Source organism: Microcaecilia unicolor, chromosome 10 (genome assembly GCF_901765095.1).
Source record: "Microcaecilia unicolor chromosome 10, aMicUni1.1, whole genome shotgun sequence".
In the NCBI taxonomy this organism is placed as follows: domain Eukaryota; kingdom Metazoa; phylum Chordata; class Amphibia; order Gymnophiona; family Siphonopidae; genus Microcaecilia; species Microcaecilia unicolor.
The window spans coordinates 132,257,233-132,273,113 of record NC_044040.1 but is presented as its reverse complement, the minus strand read 5'-3'; the positions used below and the strand labels follow the sequence as shown (position 1 = coordinate 132,273,113).

Sequence of the window (15,881 nt, the reverse complement as noted above, 5' to 3'; positions counted from 1 at the left end):
CACGTCTTTCAACTTCGAGGCTTCTGGTAGCAGCAGCAGCATCAGCAATGTAAGTGCTGCTTTCGGCCAGCCCCGGAAACCTTCTCTGGACAGCATCGTGCCTACATGGGAAGCTGTACAGAGAGTGCTTCGGGGGCAGGCAGAAGGCATCGCTTACATTGCTGCTGATGCTGCTACCAGAAGCCTCGAAGTTGAAAGACGTGCAGGAACAGAGGGGGAGAGCGATACCGCACTAGTCTGGGGGGGGGGAGCGATGTCAGTCAGTCAGCCAGCCAGCCAGCCAGACCAAAGGGAAAGGGGGGTGGAGAGAGGAGCATGTGATGCCACATCTATGGGGAAGAGGGGGTGGATACTGCGATGCCAGACCTAAGGGGAAAGGATGGTGGAGAGAGGAAGGAAAGCAATGGCAGGGGAATGGGAATGGGAAAAGGGGAGGTGGAGAAAGGAGTAAGAGTGATGCTAGTCTAGATCTAAGGGAAGCAAGAAGGGGAGGGAAGAGAAAGGTGGGATGCATGAGGGAGAGGAGACTGGGAAAAAGCTGGATCAGGGGAGGGGGAGAACAAGATGTGGTACTAAGAAGAAGAGGAGAGAGACACTGACCCTGGGTTTGGAGTGCAGGAGAGAGGGAGAAAGAAGGGTGAAGAACATGGGAAGGGATCGGGACACAGAGCAAATGCTGAACATGGACGAATAGGGACAGAGACACAGAGGGGAGATTATGGATAGGAGAGAGAGAGGGAGTAAGAAGAAATGACAGTGAACATAGAGAGAAAAAAGTGAAATAGACAGGAGATAAGCAGAAGATGGATATGGAGGGGAACTGAGAGTGGCGAGAAGAGGAGATGCTGGAATGCATCATATAAAAAGGAGAGAGGGAGGCACATGCTGGATAGAGGGGAGAGAAAAGTCAGGCAGTGGATGGAAGGGGCAGAGAAAGCTGGCAGACACCATATGGAAAGGGGGAGAGGGCAGAGAAAGCAGACAGACACTGGATGAAAGGAAGAGAGAAAGAGAGCAGATGCTGGATGGAAGTGTCGTGAATTAAGGGGTCCCGAGCCCCCCCCAAGAAGGCTTAAATGACCTTAATCTGACTCCATCTCTGAATAGCCCTAGAACTGGGGCAATCAGGGGGTTGTGAAGTTCTAAGAGGAGTTGCCACTGAAAGAGACGTTAGATCTAAGAGACCCGCATTAGTCCGCCTCTCAGCACTGGCAAGGAACAGATACCAGCCTTATGACAAACTGGATTTAGGTTACAAGTTATATAATGCAGCGAGTGATAGCCTGATACAGCAGAAGCATTTATACTTACAGCCTTTCATCATTAAGTTAAGCCGAACGGGACGGAAATGCCCTCGATGCTTTTACTGAATTACCCAGATTTTTTCCCCTTTATTCTGCGCTTTGAGGGGGGGGGGGGGGGTCACCTTCACCTGCTAGTTAATATTAATATATCTAGAGGCTGTTTAACCCACCGGAAGCCGCCATCTCATGAATATTAAATTAGGTCCCTCAGACGTAGGCCCGATAGACCGGTGGGAAAAGCCTGGAGTGCAGAAGAAATATGGCGACTGCAATGTACCTGGAACACTACCTGGACAGTGAGTGGCAGTGTTACGATCAGGGACTGGGGGGGGCTATATAGGTGGGGAGGGGGGCTTACACACTAAGAAGTGGAGATGGAGTGTGTTAATCTGCTGAGACACGTCAGCAGAGTAGGGGACAAACCGCCGTTTCCTTGGGGGGGGGGGGGGGGGCGTCTCAAAAGGTCGGCAAGACATGCAACTCCGAGAGGGGGAGTTTTGGTCTTATGGGTTGCTAGCAGATATTATGCCAGACAGAAAACTTCATTCGTAGGTGGTATATTTCTGGGCATATGGAATTCCCTTTATATTACCCAAACCCTTGGGCCTTAATCTTGATGTTACCCCTCTTGAGGCGTACTCAAACCTGTAGTGAGAGAGGTTTTATGATTGGAACAAAACCATGAGTTCATCTACAAAATCCCATGAAATATAGGTATGCGGGTAATAGCAATTTCAGGTGGATCATACTAATAAACACTTTCAGGTCTTGCTATGACTTCTATTGTATCTGTTGCATAGTACATGGGGAGATAATCTAATGTATCTATCTCAGTGGTCCTCGGAAGGAACAGTGGTTTTGATTAAGCATTGTTATGGGCTCAACAAATATGTGATTAGTATTCAGATTGCAGGCTGTTGTAGGTATTCAGAATCCTTAAACAGGTCGGGATTCCTGGACCTTACTAGTACTCATCATTGGCATCCAATCATGAGCACTAATAAGTGGATAGCAAGTATGAGGTTGCCTCATACAGCAAAAATGGTCAATCCTAGGAAAATTTATATTAACCAAGGTCATGCATGGATCTTGACATATGCATAATGACCTGGAAGTATGGGAAGCATTGTATATATCCGTTACCCCTACAGAAAGACATGCAGCTCAAGTAAGCCTACACCAAAGTTAAACAATTGCATAACAGGTTGATACTAACAGAGTTTACATCTACATTATGATATCTTAGCCAGTATTAGGGTTTGATGTTACCCTTGTATCTGAACAATATCAATTTCAATTTAAATTACATAAACAGAAATAACGGGGAAACTCGTGGAAAAACATTTAGAACAATTAAAGGAAATAATAGGAAAATAAAAATAAAACCTTTTCAATATCTAGACAGGATTGCTGCTAAACTGAAAATAAAACATAATATGAATCTATAATGTCCATAAACAGCAACAGTAATTCTCAAATTAAGTATCAGTTCTAAATTCTCTTTCATCGATCATGGTTGAGGCGGTGGAAGCGTTGAAGAATCTGGACGGAGTTCTGGAAGATCCAACAGGGCTGGGTTTTCAGGCTGGCTTGCTGAAGGAAGGGATCTAACATCATTTGGGCCAGGATAGATCTTGAAGATGTACTTGTGGTGTACAAATTGGGATCTTTCCATGTCTTTATTCTACCATCAACTTAAAATTAAATAAAAAAAATTGGAATTGGGATTTGGAATTGGGATTTGCATAATATATCCCCACTTCTGGCTTGCATAATGTGCGAGACAGATTGGTAATTTTTAGAAAGACATGATCAAATAACAATGGTAAAGTATATGGAACAAAAGAGAAAAACAATTAAAATTTAGAGATGATGGTAAATGTTCAATTATTGATGTATGGAGGGCAATGCGTCGCCATTTATCGCCAATAGATATGGAATCTTCACCTACGATGACTACCATTCACCAAGGGTTGAGCCCTCAGCTGCAGGAGGCCAGCAGGACTTATAAGTTAGATGATTCAAAAAGAAGGGTAGAGGCAACTTCAGTAAGTGGAGAGCCTGTCTCTTTTGTTCATGGACCAATTGATGCATCTGTCGAAACTCACGTTCAATAATGTCTTGTTTCTGAAACCAGTAGTGCAATTTATGTGGTTAAGTTATTGAATGAAGTCATAATGCTAGGAGGCGGGTCGTGGGTATAAAATAGGGGCCAGGAAGGAGGGATGGTAAGAAACAAAGCATCGAGAATGAAAAAATTAAAAAAAAAAATTAAAATATTTAAAAAAAAAAAGCACCTTGAAGGGTGTAAGACAAAAATAGGCTTAAAAAAAAAAATAAAACAAAATATGATACATCTGAATTGCAACAAGGCATATTCAAATGGCAATGCAAGAAAAAGGTTCCTCAAAAAAGACAAATGGAAGAAAAAACATTAAAAAGTGCAGCTACTTGATTGACCTTCACATAGAGTTTAAGTAACCCTTTTCAATCAGTCAAAAAAGTAGGGAGAAGCATATCGCTTTAAGACAAAACCACTACGTGGCAAGAGTTAGTTGAAGCAAGGTGTTAGTTAAATACACAAAGCATAAATTACACACAAACAATCTACATCAGTTTTTCTCACAATCACTCACAGTGAAAGACAGAGAGACAAAAAGAGCAATAGTTGCCATTCCTGTTTCGAATAGAAAGGAATCAGAAAGTGGAGTGCATAATTTTCCTTATTCATGTCTGAAAGCCTCACCAATTCCCAGTTCAAGAATACTACAAAATCTATGAGCAGCGCTAAATGATCCCCCAAATGGCCAGTTCAAGGGAACATTTCTCCGCATTTATTCCATATAACGGATAATGGTTATTAAATATTTCTTCTTTCTTAGACAAGGAAATAATGAAAAGCTTTCAGATGTCACACATATCATAGAGAGATTTCAAAAATGAAGACTTATATTCATGGAAAAAACTAAAGAAGTAACGGTCAAATCAATTTAGACAGCGCAACAGTTAAAGCAGAAAACATTTTTAACAATGAGCAATACATAGCTTTTATTTAAAAGGGAACCCTTATAAAGTAAAATGGCATAAATAAGTCAGTTAAGGTTTATATAAAAAACATAAAATGAAAATCCTCTGGGGATCGCACACCCCTGCAGTTGATAAGAACTCCCCAGGGAAGGTATGCCTAGAAACAACTAAATAACTTGCTGACTTAGTTAGGTCATTTGTATGGTACCATAAATATACACTTGCAATGAAATCTCGAAAAATATAAGATAAAGACATGTCACCTGCAATATAAACAGAAACATCACACCAATACATATACAGAGAAATGTTTTTATGGATACTAAATGAGGAGCTGAGTAGTATAAGTAACTGAGAGCAACAAAATCAAATCAGGTTCGGGGTAACGCCTAGTCATTATGGGGTGGGTAATATAGATTCTTAGGTCTGTGGTAAGGGGCTTGATCGCAATCAGACTTCGTTAGGGCTCTGTCATGCTGGTGTTGTGCAATAAGTATAAATTTATTAATAGCAGCTAAATGCTTCTCCCTAGATTTTCCTGTTTTGTTGGATTCATTATAGCAGACCAAGGCTTGGAGCTTGCCCTGATCAAATGAGCCCTTTGTTGGCCATTCCAGTCCCGGGTCTTTGGCGGACCAAACGGTATGCCAGGTCTGACATAAACGGGAAAGTTTTTTTTTATCAGCGGGGAAAAAGTTGAGAACTCTTTCCAGGGGGCTAGTGGAGGACTGAGTGGACATAATGGAATCAGGGATAAGGGGAAAACAATCCACATAGGTGGAGGTGTGCAGTATAAAATGGCAAATTAAATCTCAAGTTGGATCCGGGTACAAAAATTTATAATAGGTGCCTCTAAAAAAAAATATATATATAAAAACGTGCAAAGGAAAATTATTTAAACGAAAACATGCATCATGCGTACAGAAAACACCCTTATACTCACGCGTCTTCAAGAGCGTCCCAGAAATGGAACCTAAAACATAAATTACTAATTGGCGGAAAGCCCAATGCTTTTGCCGCAGGTTAAATAAACAGACAATTGAAAGGCACAAAGGTGAAAAGAGGGGGTAAGCAAATAGAGCAGAAGGGGAGAGAGGGGATTAGTGTCAGCTATTATGTAGTTATACTACTCTATCCCAAATAAATAAATACTACTCCCCAGAGTGTGCTTCTAAAGACAGCTACAACTTGCCTGCCAACAACTTTTCCCAGTTATCAGCCATGGGCTACAACACCATGATAGAGCCCCCAAATAGGGACATTGCAAACACTCCCAAATTGAACTCAAAAAACCAGCGAATAAGGTCTTATGAGTTGAAGAGCAGCGGTCCAATGGGTTTCCGCTGATTAGCTACAACATAATCACCCCAATGGACCTGCAGTGATCTACAAACCATCTGCAGGGTCAACAAACCCTTAGCGCTACAACGCTGTAAAATGAAAATTTTATAGGTTAGGCTCTCCCGCGTATACAACTAACCATTTCTAAAATTTTAAATACCCGAGTCAACCTGTACACAATCGCAACGAAAGTCGTTAGACGTCTCTTTATTAACCCCGCGGTCATCTATACAAGTAACTCATAGGTGGGCAATAATGCCGAAACCGCAGGCCATTCCGAAAATGGAATGGAAGTCTGCTCCTAATAATTAAGATACCGTCATCCAATGAAGGATCCCCTTCAATGCATGTAAGTCCCAGACATCGGTATCAAAGTTAATTGCATGACACTAGTAGAATAAAGTAGAGAAAAAAATTAAGAAATAAAGGAAAAAAAAGGAAATAATAAATATGGTATGTTCCTAGAAAGAACCTCTGAAATCTAATACAGACGTAGCAAGCACAAAAAAAATTATTTTAAGGGGAAAAAAACATGTAAGCTCTTCGGGTAAGGCACCTTAACTTTACCGTGTATCAGGATGTCAATTGTAGTACGAAAATCATGGCTCAGAGACAGAATGGGGAAGGGAGATGAAATGAAATAAAGGGCAACGGCAAAAAGTCAAAACAGTATAAGTAGAAATCTTGGGGAGTGGGAGACAACGTCCCAATACAATGACACAAAAGAGGAGGAAAAGTATGCCCTAATAAAAGGAGAATGCAGAGTAAGACTAAGATGCAGTGCCATAATTTTAAAAATGAAAGCAGAAATACATCCGTACAATCTTACATGCTCAGAGGTGCACGTATAACGGACTTGGCAGCATGAGGCATGAAAAGATAAGTCATTTTACAATTATGAGGGGAAACCGGAGTTGAAAGACATGAGAGAGAGTTAGTTAGACGGATTTTAGGAACAATACAGTTGACAGAGGGTTAAAAAGAATACCTGTGTAAATGACTGTTTAACTTGTACCACTTCAGCATAGAACAGGGACAAAAACGAACGGAACAGGGGGAAAGGGGAAAAAAAAAATCACTTTCTTAGCTTTTAAAAGTGAACTGTAGAGCCTCCTCTGCCAAAGCAGTGCTGGACTGATAAGGCAGCTAAAGTGGGCAAGCTTCCCAGAATCTCATGTCCTTGAGATAGTGAACTACAGCACTTGTTAGGGAAAACCTTTAAAAGCTACCGAAAGAAATGACAGTTTCGAAAGCCTGGATAAGGATATTAAAAAAATGTGAGAAAAAGGGGTTTAGAACTTACAACTCTTCGAACGAATTTAAATAGATTTACAAAGGCAGAATCGAAGCCCAAGAGGGAGTATATATCAAATATGACAGCTACTAGTAATGTAATAAGCTTTGATCCGGAAAGAGAATCAAACCTCACACCACATGGGACTGAGAAGGAGAAAGAAAAGTTTTCTAGGAAATCCAAAAAAAAAAAAATGATTTCTGGTTTGCACAGGAAGCCAAAAAGGTGTATGTAAGGTATTAAGTTACCCCAATTGGTACCGTGCGGGCCACACCCTTATAAATTTTACACGGACCGCAGACATATAGTGTAGGAGTCGGCAGAGCACCAGAGAGGAGGGCAGGGAGGATTATTGTGGCAGAAAAAGGGGGACAAGAACAAAATGTTGTGGAGGAAGGGATTCAGATTGGACTTAAGGAAAGAAAAATGGCTATGGGGGGTGGGGTGAGAGCACAGGACTGAGCAGCTGTGAAAAAGAGCAATCAGTTGAACTACGCAGTAAATAATGAAGATTTTGACAGGTGGAAATGAGAAATAAGAAAAGCAGAGACGGAACAGGATAGTTCACACAAAAATACAATTCAGACAGAGTGCAAAGACACACACAAAGATACAAAAGGAAAAAGAACGAAATAAGAGATACTACGCAGTTATTCATGCTGCACTATGAAAAAGAGCCGAGAAAAGTGTGGACAGGAAGGGGGGGTGTGGGCTGAGTGGTTAGAGAGAAAGCATAGTTCAAAAGACTGAAGGAACTGATTAGATAAGAGGAAAACAGTAGTTGGACGATGGTAAGCAGCTACAAAACTGAACACCGTAATTACTGTTTCCAATAGGAAAAAAATGAGGAGGAATAATAGAAGAAGTTAGGATGAATGAGAACAGGAAAAGGGATTGGGGAGGAAAATAAGGTCGTCAGAAGAAGAAAGAACAGAATACATAGTGAGAACGAGGGGACAGGGATTTGAAAAGGAGGGATTAAGACAGAACACAGGGTGGAATGGGAAGCAGAAAAATGCGCAATCTCTAAGGATTGTTAAGCGAGAATTGCTAGCATAAAGACCAATCCAAAGATTTTGAACATTGAAATAAACATACAGCAAACCCCAAATCGCAGTCGCCTGGATTCGTAGTTATGCACCAATCACACAACAAGCACAGTCTTGCGCACATCACGCAAATCAAAGAGATGGACAGGATGGGAGAAAGAAAAAGGGGGTGAGAAAGAACAGAACAGAATATTGAAAGACAGTGATGGGGCAAGAAAAGGCAAGAAAAGGACAGCAATCAATTGGAAGATAAAACAACAGAATTTTAGTCAAGAGCTAGAATCAATCCCCACTTTGACAAAAATTCGCATGGCGTGTTTAAATCGAACGCTGGGTCACCAATGTCGTGAATTAAGGGGTCCCGAGCCCCCCCCAAGAAGGCTTAAATGACCTTAATCTGACTCCATCTCTGAATAGCCCTAGAACTGGGGCAATCAGGGGGTTGTGAAGTTCTAAGAGGAGTTGCCACTGAAAGAGACGTTAGATCTAAGAGACCCGCATTAGTCCGCCTCTCAGCACTGGCAAGGAACAGATACCAGCCTTATGACAAACTGGATTTAGGTTACAAGTTATATAATGCAGCGAGTGATAGCCTGATACAGCAGAAGCATTTATACTTACAGCCTTTCATCATTAAGTTAAGCCCACAAATCATCATTTCGAATAAGGATTTTATTTGTACATCAGGCTTTAATCAGGTACATTCAGCAGACAGATTCTGGGTACAACCGGACAGAGCTTCGCCGTCTGACTGAAGCTTTGGAGAAGACTCTCTCAACTAAGGCAAAATCTCTCCTCTTTTATACTCTATCCTCTCCATAGAAGTGAATGGTGAGATACCTAGCTAATATTTCGCATTTCTGAGAGCATACTTTCCCATGCTGTCTGCTGTCGGATGTGCCCACCTCCTTCCGTTCTCAGCTACTGCTAATTATCAACATGTTTTGGGAAGCGTTGAGATAACAGTTTCACATCTTCCGGCTGCAATACTTTTCATACCATCTCAATACCTTTCATACCATCTCATGAACTCTGTATTACCTCTGTATCATTGCATCATCTGCTTTTTTTTTCAGATTCTATTAACTTGCAGGAAGAGCAAGTCCTTGCTCAGCCAGTCATAGATTTTTAAACCTAGCTGGTATTTTTACAGCCTGAGTCCTAAAATCTGGCCTTCCACCCTTCCGGTGGGCATCTTGCTGTAGTATAATTATACAGAAGGGAGAGAGTGAAGAGAAGACGAGGAAAGCAGAATCCAGAGACAACAAAGGTAGAAAAAAAGATGTATTTATTTGCTTTAGAATAAAGTAGTATTGTGGCTCTGGTGATAAATACAAAATGAAAATAAGGTGATCTTTTTGTTGGACTAATTTTAATACATTTTTTACTAACTTTCAGAGACCAAAACCTCCATCCTTAGGTCAGGACAGGAACCTAACAGCAGTATACTGTACTGACCTGAGGAAGGAGGTTTTGGTCTCTGAAAGCTAATTGAAAAATGTATTAGTCCAATAAAATGGTATTATCTTATTTTCTATTTTTTGTTTTATTTCTATTTGTTAATTTGTAAAGTGGTGATTGGTATTTGTCAGTTTTTCAAATTTATGTCTGCTATCTTTATATTTTGCATAGTACTAGGCAGGGCTTTTTTTGAGGGGGTACTGAGTACCAGCACCTTTTCCATTGTCTACTAAAATTGACCCATGGACCCCAAGTTTTAATGAAAGAGCTCAGGCTCTACAAACCAATTATGCCTTGTCATAGATTCTGTGACTGGTTGCAGGGAGCTTGTCTATTGTGGGGTGAGTCCCTCAGTGATCACCCCAACTCTGAAGGGTGGCCTAGCATTTGAGTACCGGCACCTTTTTTGCTAGAAATAACACACTGGTACTAGGGGACATGCATCACTGTTTCTATGGTGTTGCATTGTATGCGGGATCAGGCCTCTTGGGGGTTCAGTTTAATTTTAGTTTGTGGTTACTTATTCTATACTTGGTGAGGATGTATCGGTGTTTTCCATATTTGTGAAAAATTGGCAGAATCATTTTTACTAATGTCTTGGTTAGTTTTACAATGGGTGTATTGATGTTCTCGTGCTCACTGCAGTGTTTAAGATGCTGCCTTTCCTAGGTACACCTTGTTGTGTGACTCGTGGATTATTACTAAAAATAATATTTTCATATAGAGGAGGGGGTGTTAAAAAATGATGGGCCCTGGGTGTCAAATATGCTTGGTACGCCACTGGGTAGGGGGGAGAACACTTGGTGCCCACCCACTTCTTGCTAGGCCCACCCAAAACCTGTTGTCTGGCTACGCCCCTGTAAAGGTTAACTAGACAGGATAAACTGTGCTTATACCATCCCCACAACCATACTAAAAGTCTTTCTTTGTAACATGCACCCTCTTCGAAATAAAAAGCGTTCCCCTTTCATCATCCATTTTTAAAGCCTTCATTTCTTGGCTCCACTTTGGATGTGCTACGTTGCAGGCTTTTTTTCAGCCTTCTAAAACGTGAGACGCAATCCCAATTTTCTTGGATTTATATTGGGCGAGCTTTTATGAAAGTAAACAAGAAGCCGAACGGGACGGAAATGCCCTCGATGCTTTTACTGAATTACCCAGATTTTTTCCCCTTTATTCTGCGCTTTGAGGGGGGGGGGGGGGGGGTCACCTTCACCTGCTAGTTAATATTAATATATCTAGAGGCTGTTTAACCCACCGGAAGCCGCCATCTCATGAATATTAAATTAGGTCCCTCAGACGTAGGCCCGATAGACCGGTGGGAAAAGCCTGGAGTGCAGAAGAAATATGGCGACTGCAATGTACCTGGAACACTACCTGGACAGTGAGTGGCAGTGTTACGATCAGGGACTGGGGAGGGCTATATAGGTGGGGAGGGGGGCTTACACACTAAGAAGTGGAGATGGAGTGTGTTAATCTGCTGAGACACGTCAGCAGAGTAGGGGACAAACCGCTGTTTCCTTGGGGGGGGGGGGGCGTCTCAAAAGGTCGGCAAGACGTGCAACTCCGTGAATGGGTATTTACTATCTATCTGTTGACAGCGATATTCTACAGCCTAGGCCTGGAAACTGTTGCGACGGACTGTCAGGTCCACTACAATTACAAATACGTCACCAACGGAGGCGGAGGGGCCTGCGCTACTCTCAGGGCGGAGAGGCGATGGACGTTGCGTCATCTGGGGGTGTAACCAGAATGCCATGTCGATAGGAGGGCGTGAATGGTTATGTGATACATTAGCACGTGCTGCTGAGGTTAAAAAGCATGTTGTTTTAAAGGAGGCATGTTTGTGATGTTGGTCTCTGTGAAGTGTAGGCTATGCTCGATCATGAATCCGACTGTTCGATATAGTACAGTTTTGTCCCTTAAGCTTTCGAGAACGTGTGTGCCTGATTGTTGTTTTTGAAGGGGTTCTGTAGTGATGTATTTAGTAATAAGTTTCATCTTGCTAATGTTTATTTTTTGCTTGTTTTATGCAGTGTTTGGTGAAACTCCGCTGCTTAAGGACATTTTTTACTTGGCTGCTTAAGTAAAAACAGGATGTGGGCTTGTCAGAATTTTTAATCTGTTCATAGATGCCAACGTCTCAAAATGAGTGGAGGTGGTACAGATTCAACATAAAATCTCATCTTACTTTCTTAACCATTTACTTTTACTTTCTCTTCTTCCCATCTCTTCAAGGTCCAAATGTCAGCCCCCCCCCCCCCTACACTTCCCACCTCTACACTTCCCACTTCCTTTTCCATTTCTTCCCAGCTGTTTCTTAAGTTCAGTGTTGCCAACTCATGAAGATATTTTTCTTCATCGAGTTTTCTGGATTTTTAGTGATGATCAAACTTGTGTGTGTGTTTAATTTGTGCAATTTCCATCATACCATACAAAGCTACTGCAGACAGAAGTGAGCAGTTAATGAGTGGTCTATGTATTCACTACTATCTGCTCAATGCAGAAAACAGTTGAAGAATGGAGTTAACTTGCATTGTAAGCACACTGCATTAAAATGAATGGAAATGTAGTCATTACCTTTTCCATTGCAATGCACAGAAAAAAAATGGCTTCCATATCATCATGCTGATCAATCCATAGACTGCTGGTGTGTAGCTCAGACTTTCTCAGTCGCCATACCTTGGATCCCGGAGAGTGGCAGCTATCTGCTCAGGCGTTCTTGGACATCACGAAGCGCTGGGGCCAGCCGAGCATAGATCTGATGGCGTCATCGGCCAATTGCCAAGTGCCGCGCTTTTTCAGCAGAGGACGGGACCCTCGATCTCTGGGAGTAGATGCTCTTCTCCAACGGTGGCCGACACAGGAGCTTCTCTATGTGTTCCCGCCCTGGCCCATGTTGGGCAGGGTGCTAGACCGGGTGGCAAAGCATCCGGTTCGGATAATCCTGGTGGGTCCGGACTGGCCCAGACGACCCTGATCAGGCTCGACTGGCCCCAGCGCTTCGTGATGTCCAAGAATGCCTGAGCAGATAGCTGCCACTCTCCGGGATCCAAGGTGTGGCGACTGAGAAAGTCCGAGCTACACACCACTAGTCTATGGATTGATCTGCTATGATTAATGGAAAGAAAATTATCAGGTATGATACATAATTTTACCTTTTTTCACATATGCAAACATGAGAAATTTTCACCAAGCCCAGGGCAGTATAGAAGGGTTGGTTGAGAGGTGTGGGTAACTAGTAGCTCCACCTGACCTGACCCTCCCCCGATCATTGATAGTTGTCTGTAGTGGCAGCATCCCTGACCTGCCAACCTGAATGAAACTAAATTTGGCAGAGAGGAAGGCTATGGCATTCTCTCATGCTTCTTCTTCTACTACCCTAAGTCAGATCTATCTACTTGATACTCTCATCTATGTTGCTGACTCCCTTAACATTTTAGGAGTTACTATTGATGCTAATCTCACTTTTTCTGCTCGCATTTTTGCTATCATCTCAATATTTCTACTGACTCCATCAGATACAATCTCTTCATCCTTTTCTGGAACCCAATGCCCTACATATTTTACAAATGCCTTAGTTCTCGCCAGCATATTTACTGCAATGCGTTATTTAATGTTTTGCATTAGCAAGAAATATAGTGCCTTCAAGTAATTCAAAATGTGGCATTCAAGTTGGTCACTAATGGGCAGAAATATGACCATGTTATTCCTCTTCTTAGACACGAGCAATGGCTCCCTGTGAGCATGCATATCCAATACAAGGTACTAACTTAATTCATACAACCCTTCACTCTGGCTAACCCCCTATTTTGTCACAATTACCTTATTCCCCTAGTTGGGCATTCTGCTCTTTGGATCAACACCTCCTTATTCTTACTGTACAGATGACAGACTACTTTCTGGAAAAGTTTTTTCTTGGCTTCTGGACCCATTCTTTGGAACTTGATTCCCATGGGTTTGTGACGGCTGCATTAAATTTTAAAGCCTACCTATTTAGTCAAATGAATAGATCCTCTATTTGATTTCTAGAGCCCTTTTTATTTTTGGCCTTATTTCTTGGAGAGGTATATTCCAGACACATTGCGTGTTGCATTCTATCAGGCTTATTTTCGAAAGAGAAGGGCGCCCATCTTTCGACACAAATTGGGAGATGGGCGTCCTCACAGGGTTGTCCAAATCGATATAATTGATAGCCAATTTTGGGCGTCCTCATCTGCTTTCCGTCGGGACGACCAAAGTTTATTGGGGGCGTGTCGGAAGCGTAGCGAAGGCGGGACTGGGGCGTGCCTAACACATGGGCGTCCTCGACCGATAATGGAAAAAGAAGGGCGTCCCTGACGAGCACTTGGGCGACTTTACTTGGTCTATTTTTTGTTATGACCAAGCCTCAAAAAGGTGCCAAACTGACCAGATGACCACCGGAGGGAATCAGGGATGACCTCCCCTTACTCCCCCAGTGGTCACTAACCCCCTCCCACCCTAAAAAAAAACTTTTTAAATATTTTTTGCCAGCCTCTATGGCAGCCTCAAATGTCATACCCAGCTCCATGACAGCAGTATGCAGGCCTCTGGAGTAGTTTTAGTGGGCGCAGTGCACTTCAGGCAGGCGGACCCAGGCCCATCCCCCCCACCTGTTACACTTGTGGTGGTATATGTGAGCCCTTCAAAACCCACCAGAAACCCACTATACCCCCCTTCACCCCTTAGGGCTATGGTAGTGGTGTACAGTTGTGGGGAGTGGGTTTTGGGGGGCTCAGCACACAAGGTAAGGGAGCTATGCACCTTGGAGCAGTTTCTGAAGTCCACTGCAGTGCCCCCTAGGGTGCCCGGTTGGTGTCTTGGCATGTGAGGGGGACCAGTGCACTACGAATGCTGGCTCCTCCCATGACCAAATGGCTTGGATTTGGTCGTTTCTGAGATGGGCGTCCTCGGTTTCCATTATCGCTGAAAACCGGGGACGACCATCTCTAAGGACGACCATCTCTAAGGTCGACCTAAATTTAGCGATTTGGGCGCCCATCTTGTTTCGATAATACAGGTTTCCCTGCCCCTTCGCCGGGACGTCCTGCGAGAACATCCTCAGGAAAACTTGGGCACCCCTTTCGATTATGCCCCTCCACGTATCCCTATTTCTGTTGCTGAAATAATTCCTCTATACTTTTTTCTTATCCCTTCCCAGTCTATACCCTTTCTCCATTTCTTTCTTTGATAATCCTATAAGTTTATTGTAGTTCCCTTCCAACTATAACTATTGATGCTGTAAACCTCCTACTGGTACAGACTGTCAGGTCCACTACAGTTACAAATGCATCTCTGACTGTAGGGGCTTGCGCATTTGTAATTGTAAGTGATATATGAAATGAAAGAAACCTGACCCTGACCCTGACCCCTTCTCCCTGATGTGTAACAAAAGTGTCTATTGTGCCCCCTCCCCCAGAAATGTAGAAAAACAAAATTCCTGGTAGTCTAGTGGGCCCCTCCCTGCTCTGACCCTCCCCCCCCACATACCTTAAGGGAGCAGGAAAGATGCCCATTCTTTCTTGCCTCCCATGCTGCCGTCTTGAAAAATGTCAGTGTTTGACCCTGTGCAGTGCTGGTATGTACTGAGCAGGGTTAGTCTGCCAAAGAAAGGAATTCTTCCCTTATTTGGTGGTGTGGGTGGAGACTACCAAATAAGGGGAAATGCCCTTATTTGGTAGGCTGAACACATTTGGTGCATCCCAAGATGCTTTGTGCAGAGTCAGGTAGTACCACTTTTCAAGATGGCGGCGTGAGAGGCAGGAGACAGTGGGCATTGCTCTTGCCTCCTTTAACTTAAGATTTTGTTCCCAAAATCCGATTGAGACTATCAAAAGCTAGGGGGAAAACCCTTCTTCATAGCCTTTTTTTTTTTAAACCCCCTCTGTTAGCTATGCAGAGGTAAAAATCCATTATAAGGGGAGCTATAGATTGTGGTAGGAGTTGTAAAATTGAAACGAGAGTTCTCAAACATTTCTTGTGCAGGAGGCACAGGGGGAAAACCACAAACTCCTTTTCCTTGATGAGTTTTCCAAACTCTCAAGCTTCTTATGAATGACATCCAAAGCTTTTATTAACACCAAGTCTTAATCCTGTGACTCGCCACTCTTTTCCTCCAATGCATCAGTTCATTTAAGACTTCCTAGTACTTGTTCCTACCCAGCCACACTCTGTACTATATCCTCAAGCTTATTCGTAATGGAGCCAAACATTGTTAATAAAGAAAATAACTTGCATGAATTATAGGGGTAATGAAAAGATTTACTTAGCTTTGTTTAGTAGCACAATGCAGACATCTTTTCTTACATACATAATCAAGGGAGCCCCTCGACCAAGAGTGCATCTCCTGGTCTCTGAAGTGATGATCCCAATGGTCTTGGTATT

General features: G+C 42.7%; 1 protein-coding gene across 1 annotated transcript in view; it reads left to right on the top strand.

The window, feature by feature from the left end:
* Positions 1-10,783: 10,783 nt before the first annotated feature.
* ING5 (inhibitor of growth family member 5) overlaps positions 10,784-15,881 on the top strand; it is a 327,421-nt gene continuing 322,323 nt past the window's right edge. The window contains exon 1 of the mRNA XM_030216998.1: positions 10,784-10,860. Coding sequence (XP_030072858.1) covers positions 10,824-10,860 — 37 coding nt within the window. The 5' untranslated portion in view covers positions 10,784-10,823. The remainder of the gene's footprint in view (positions 10,861-15,881) is intronic.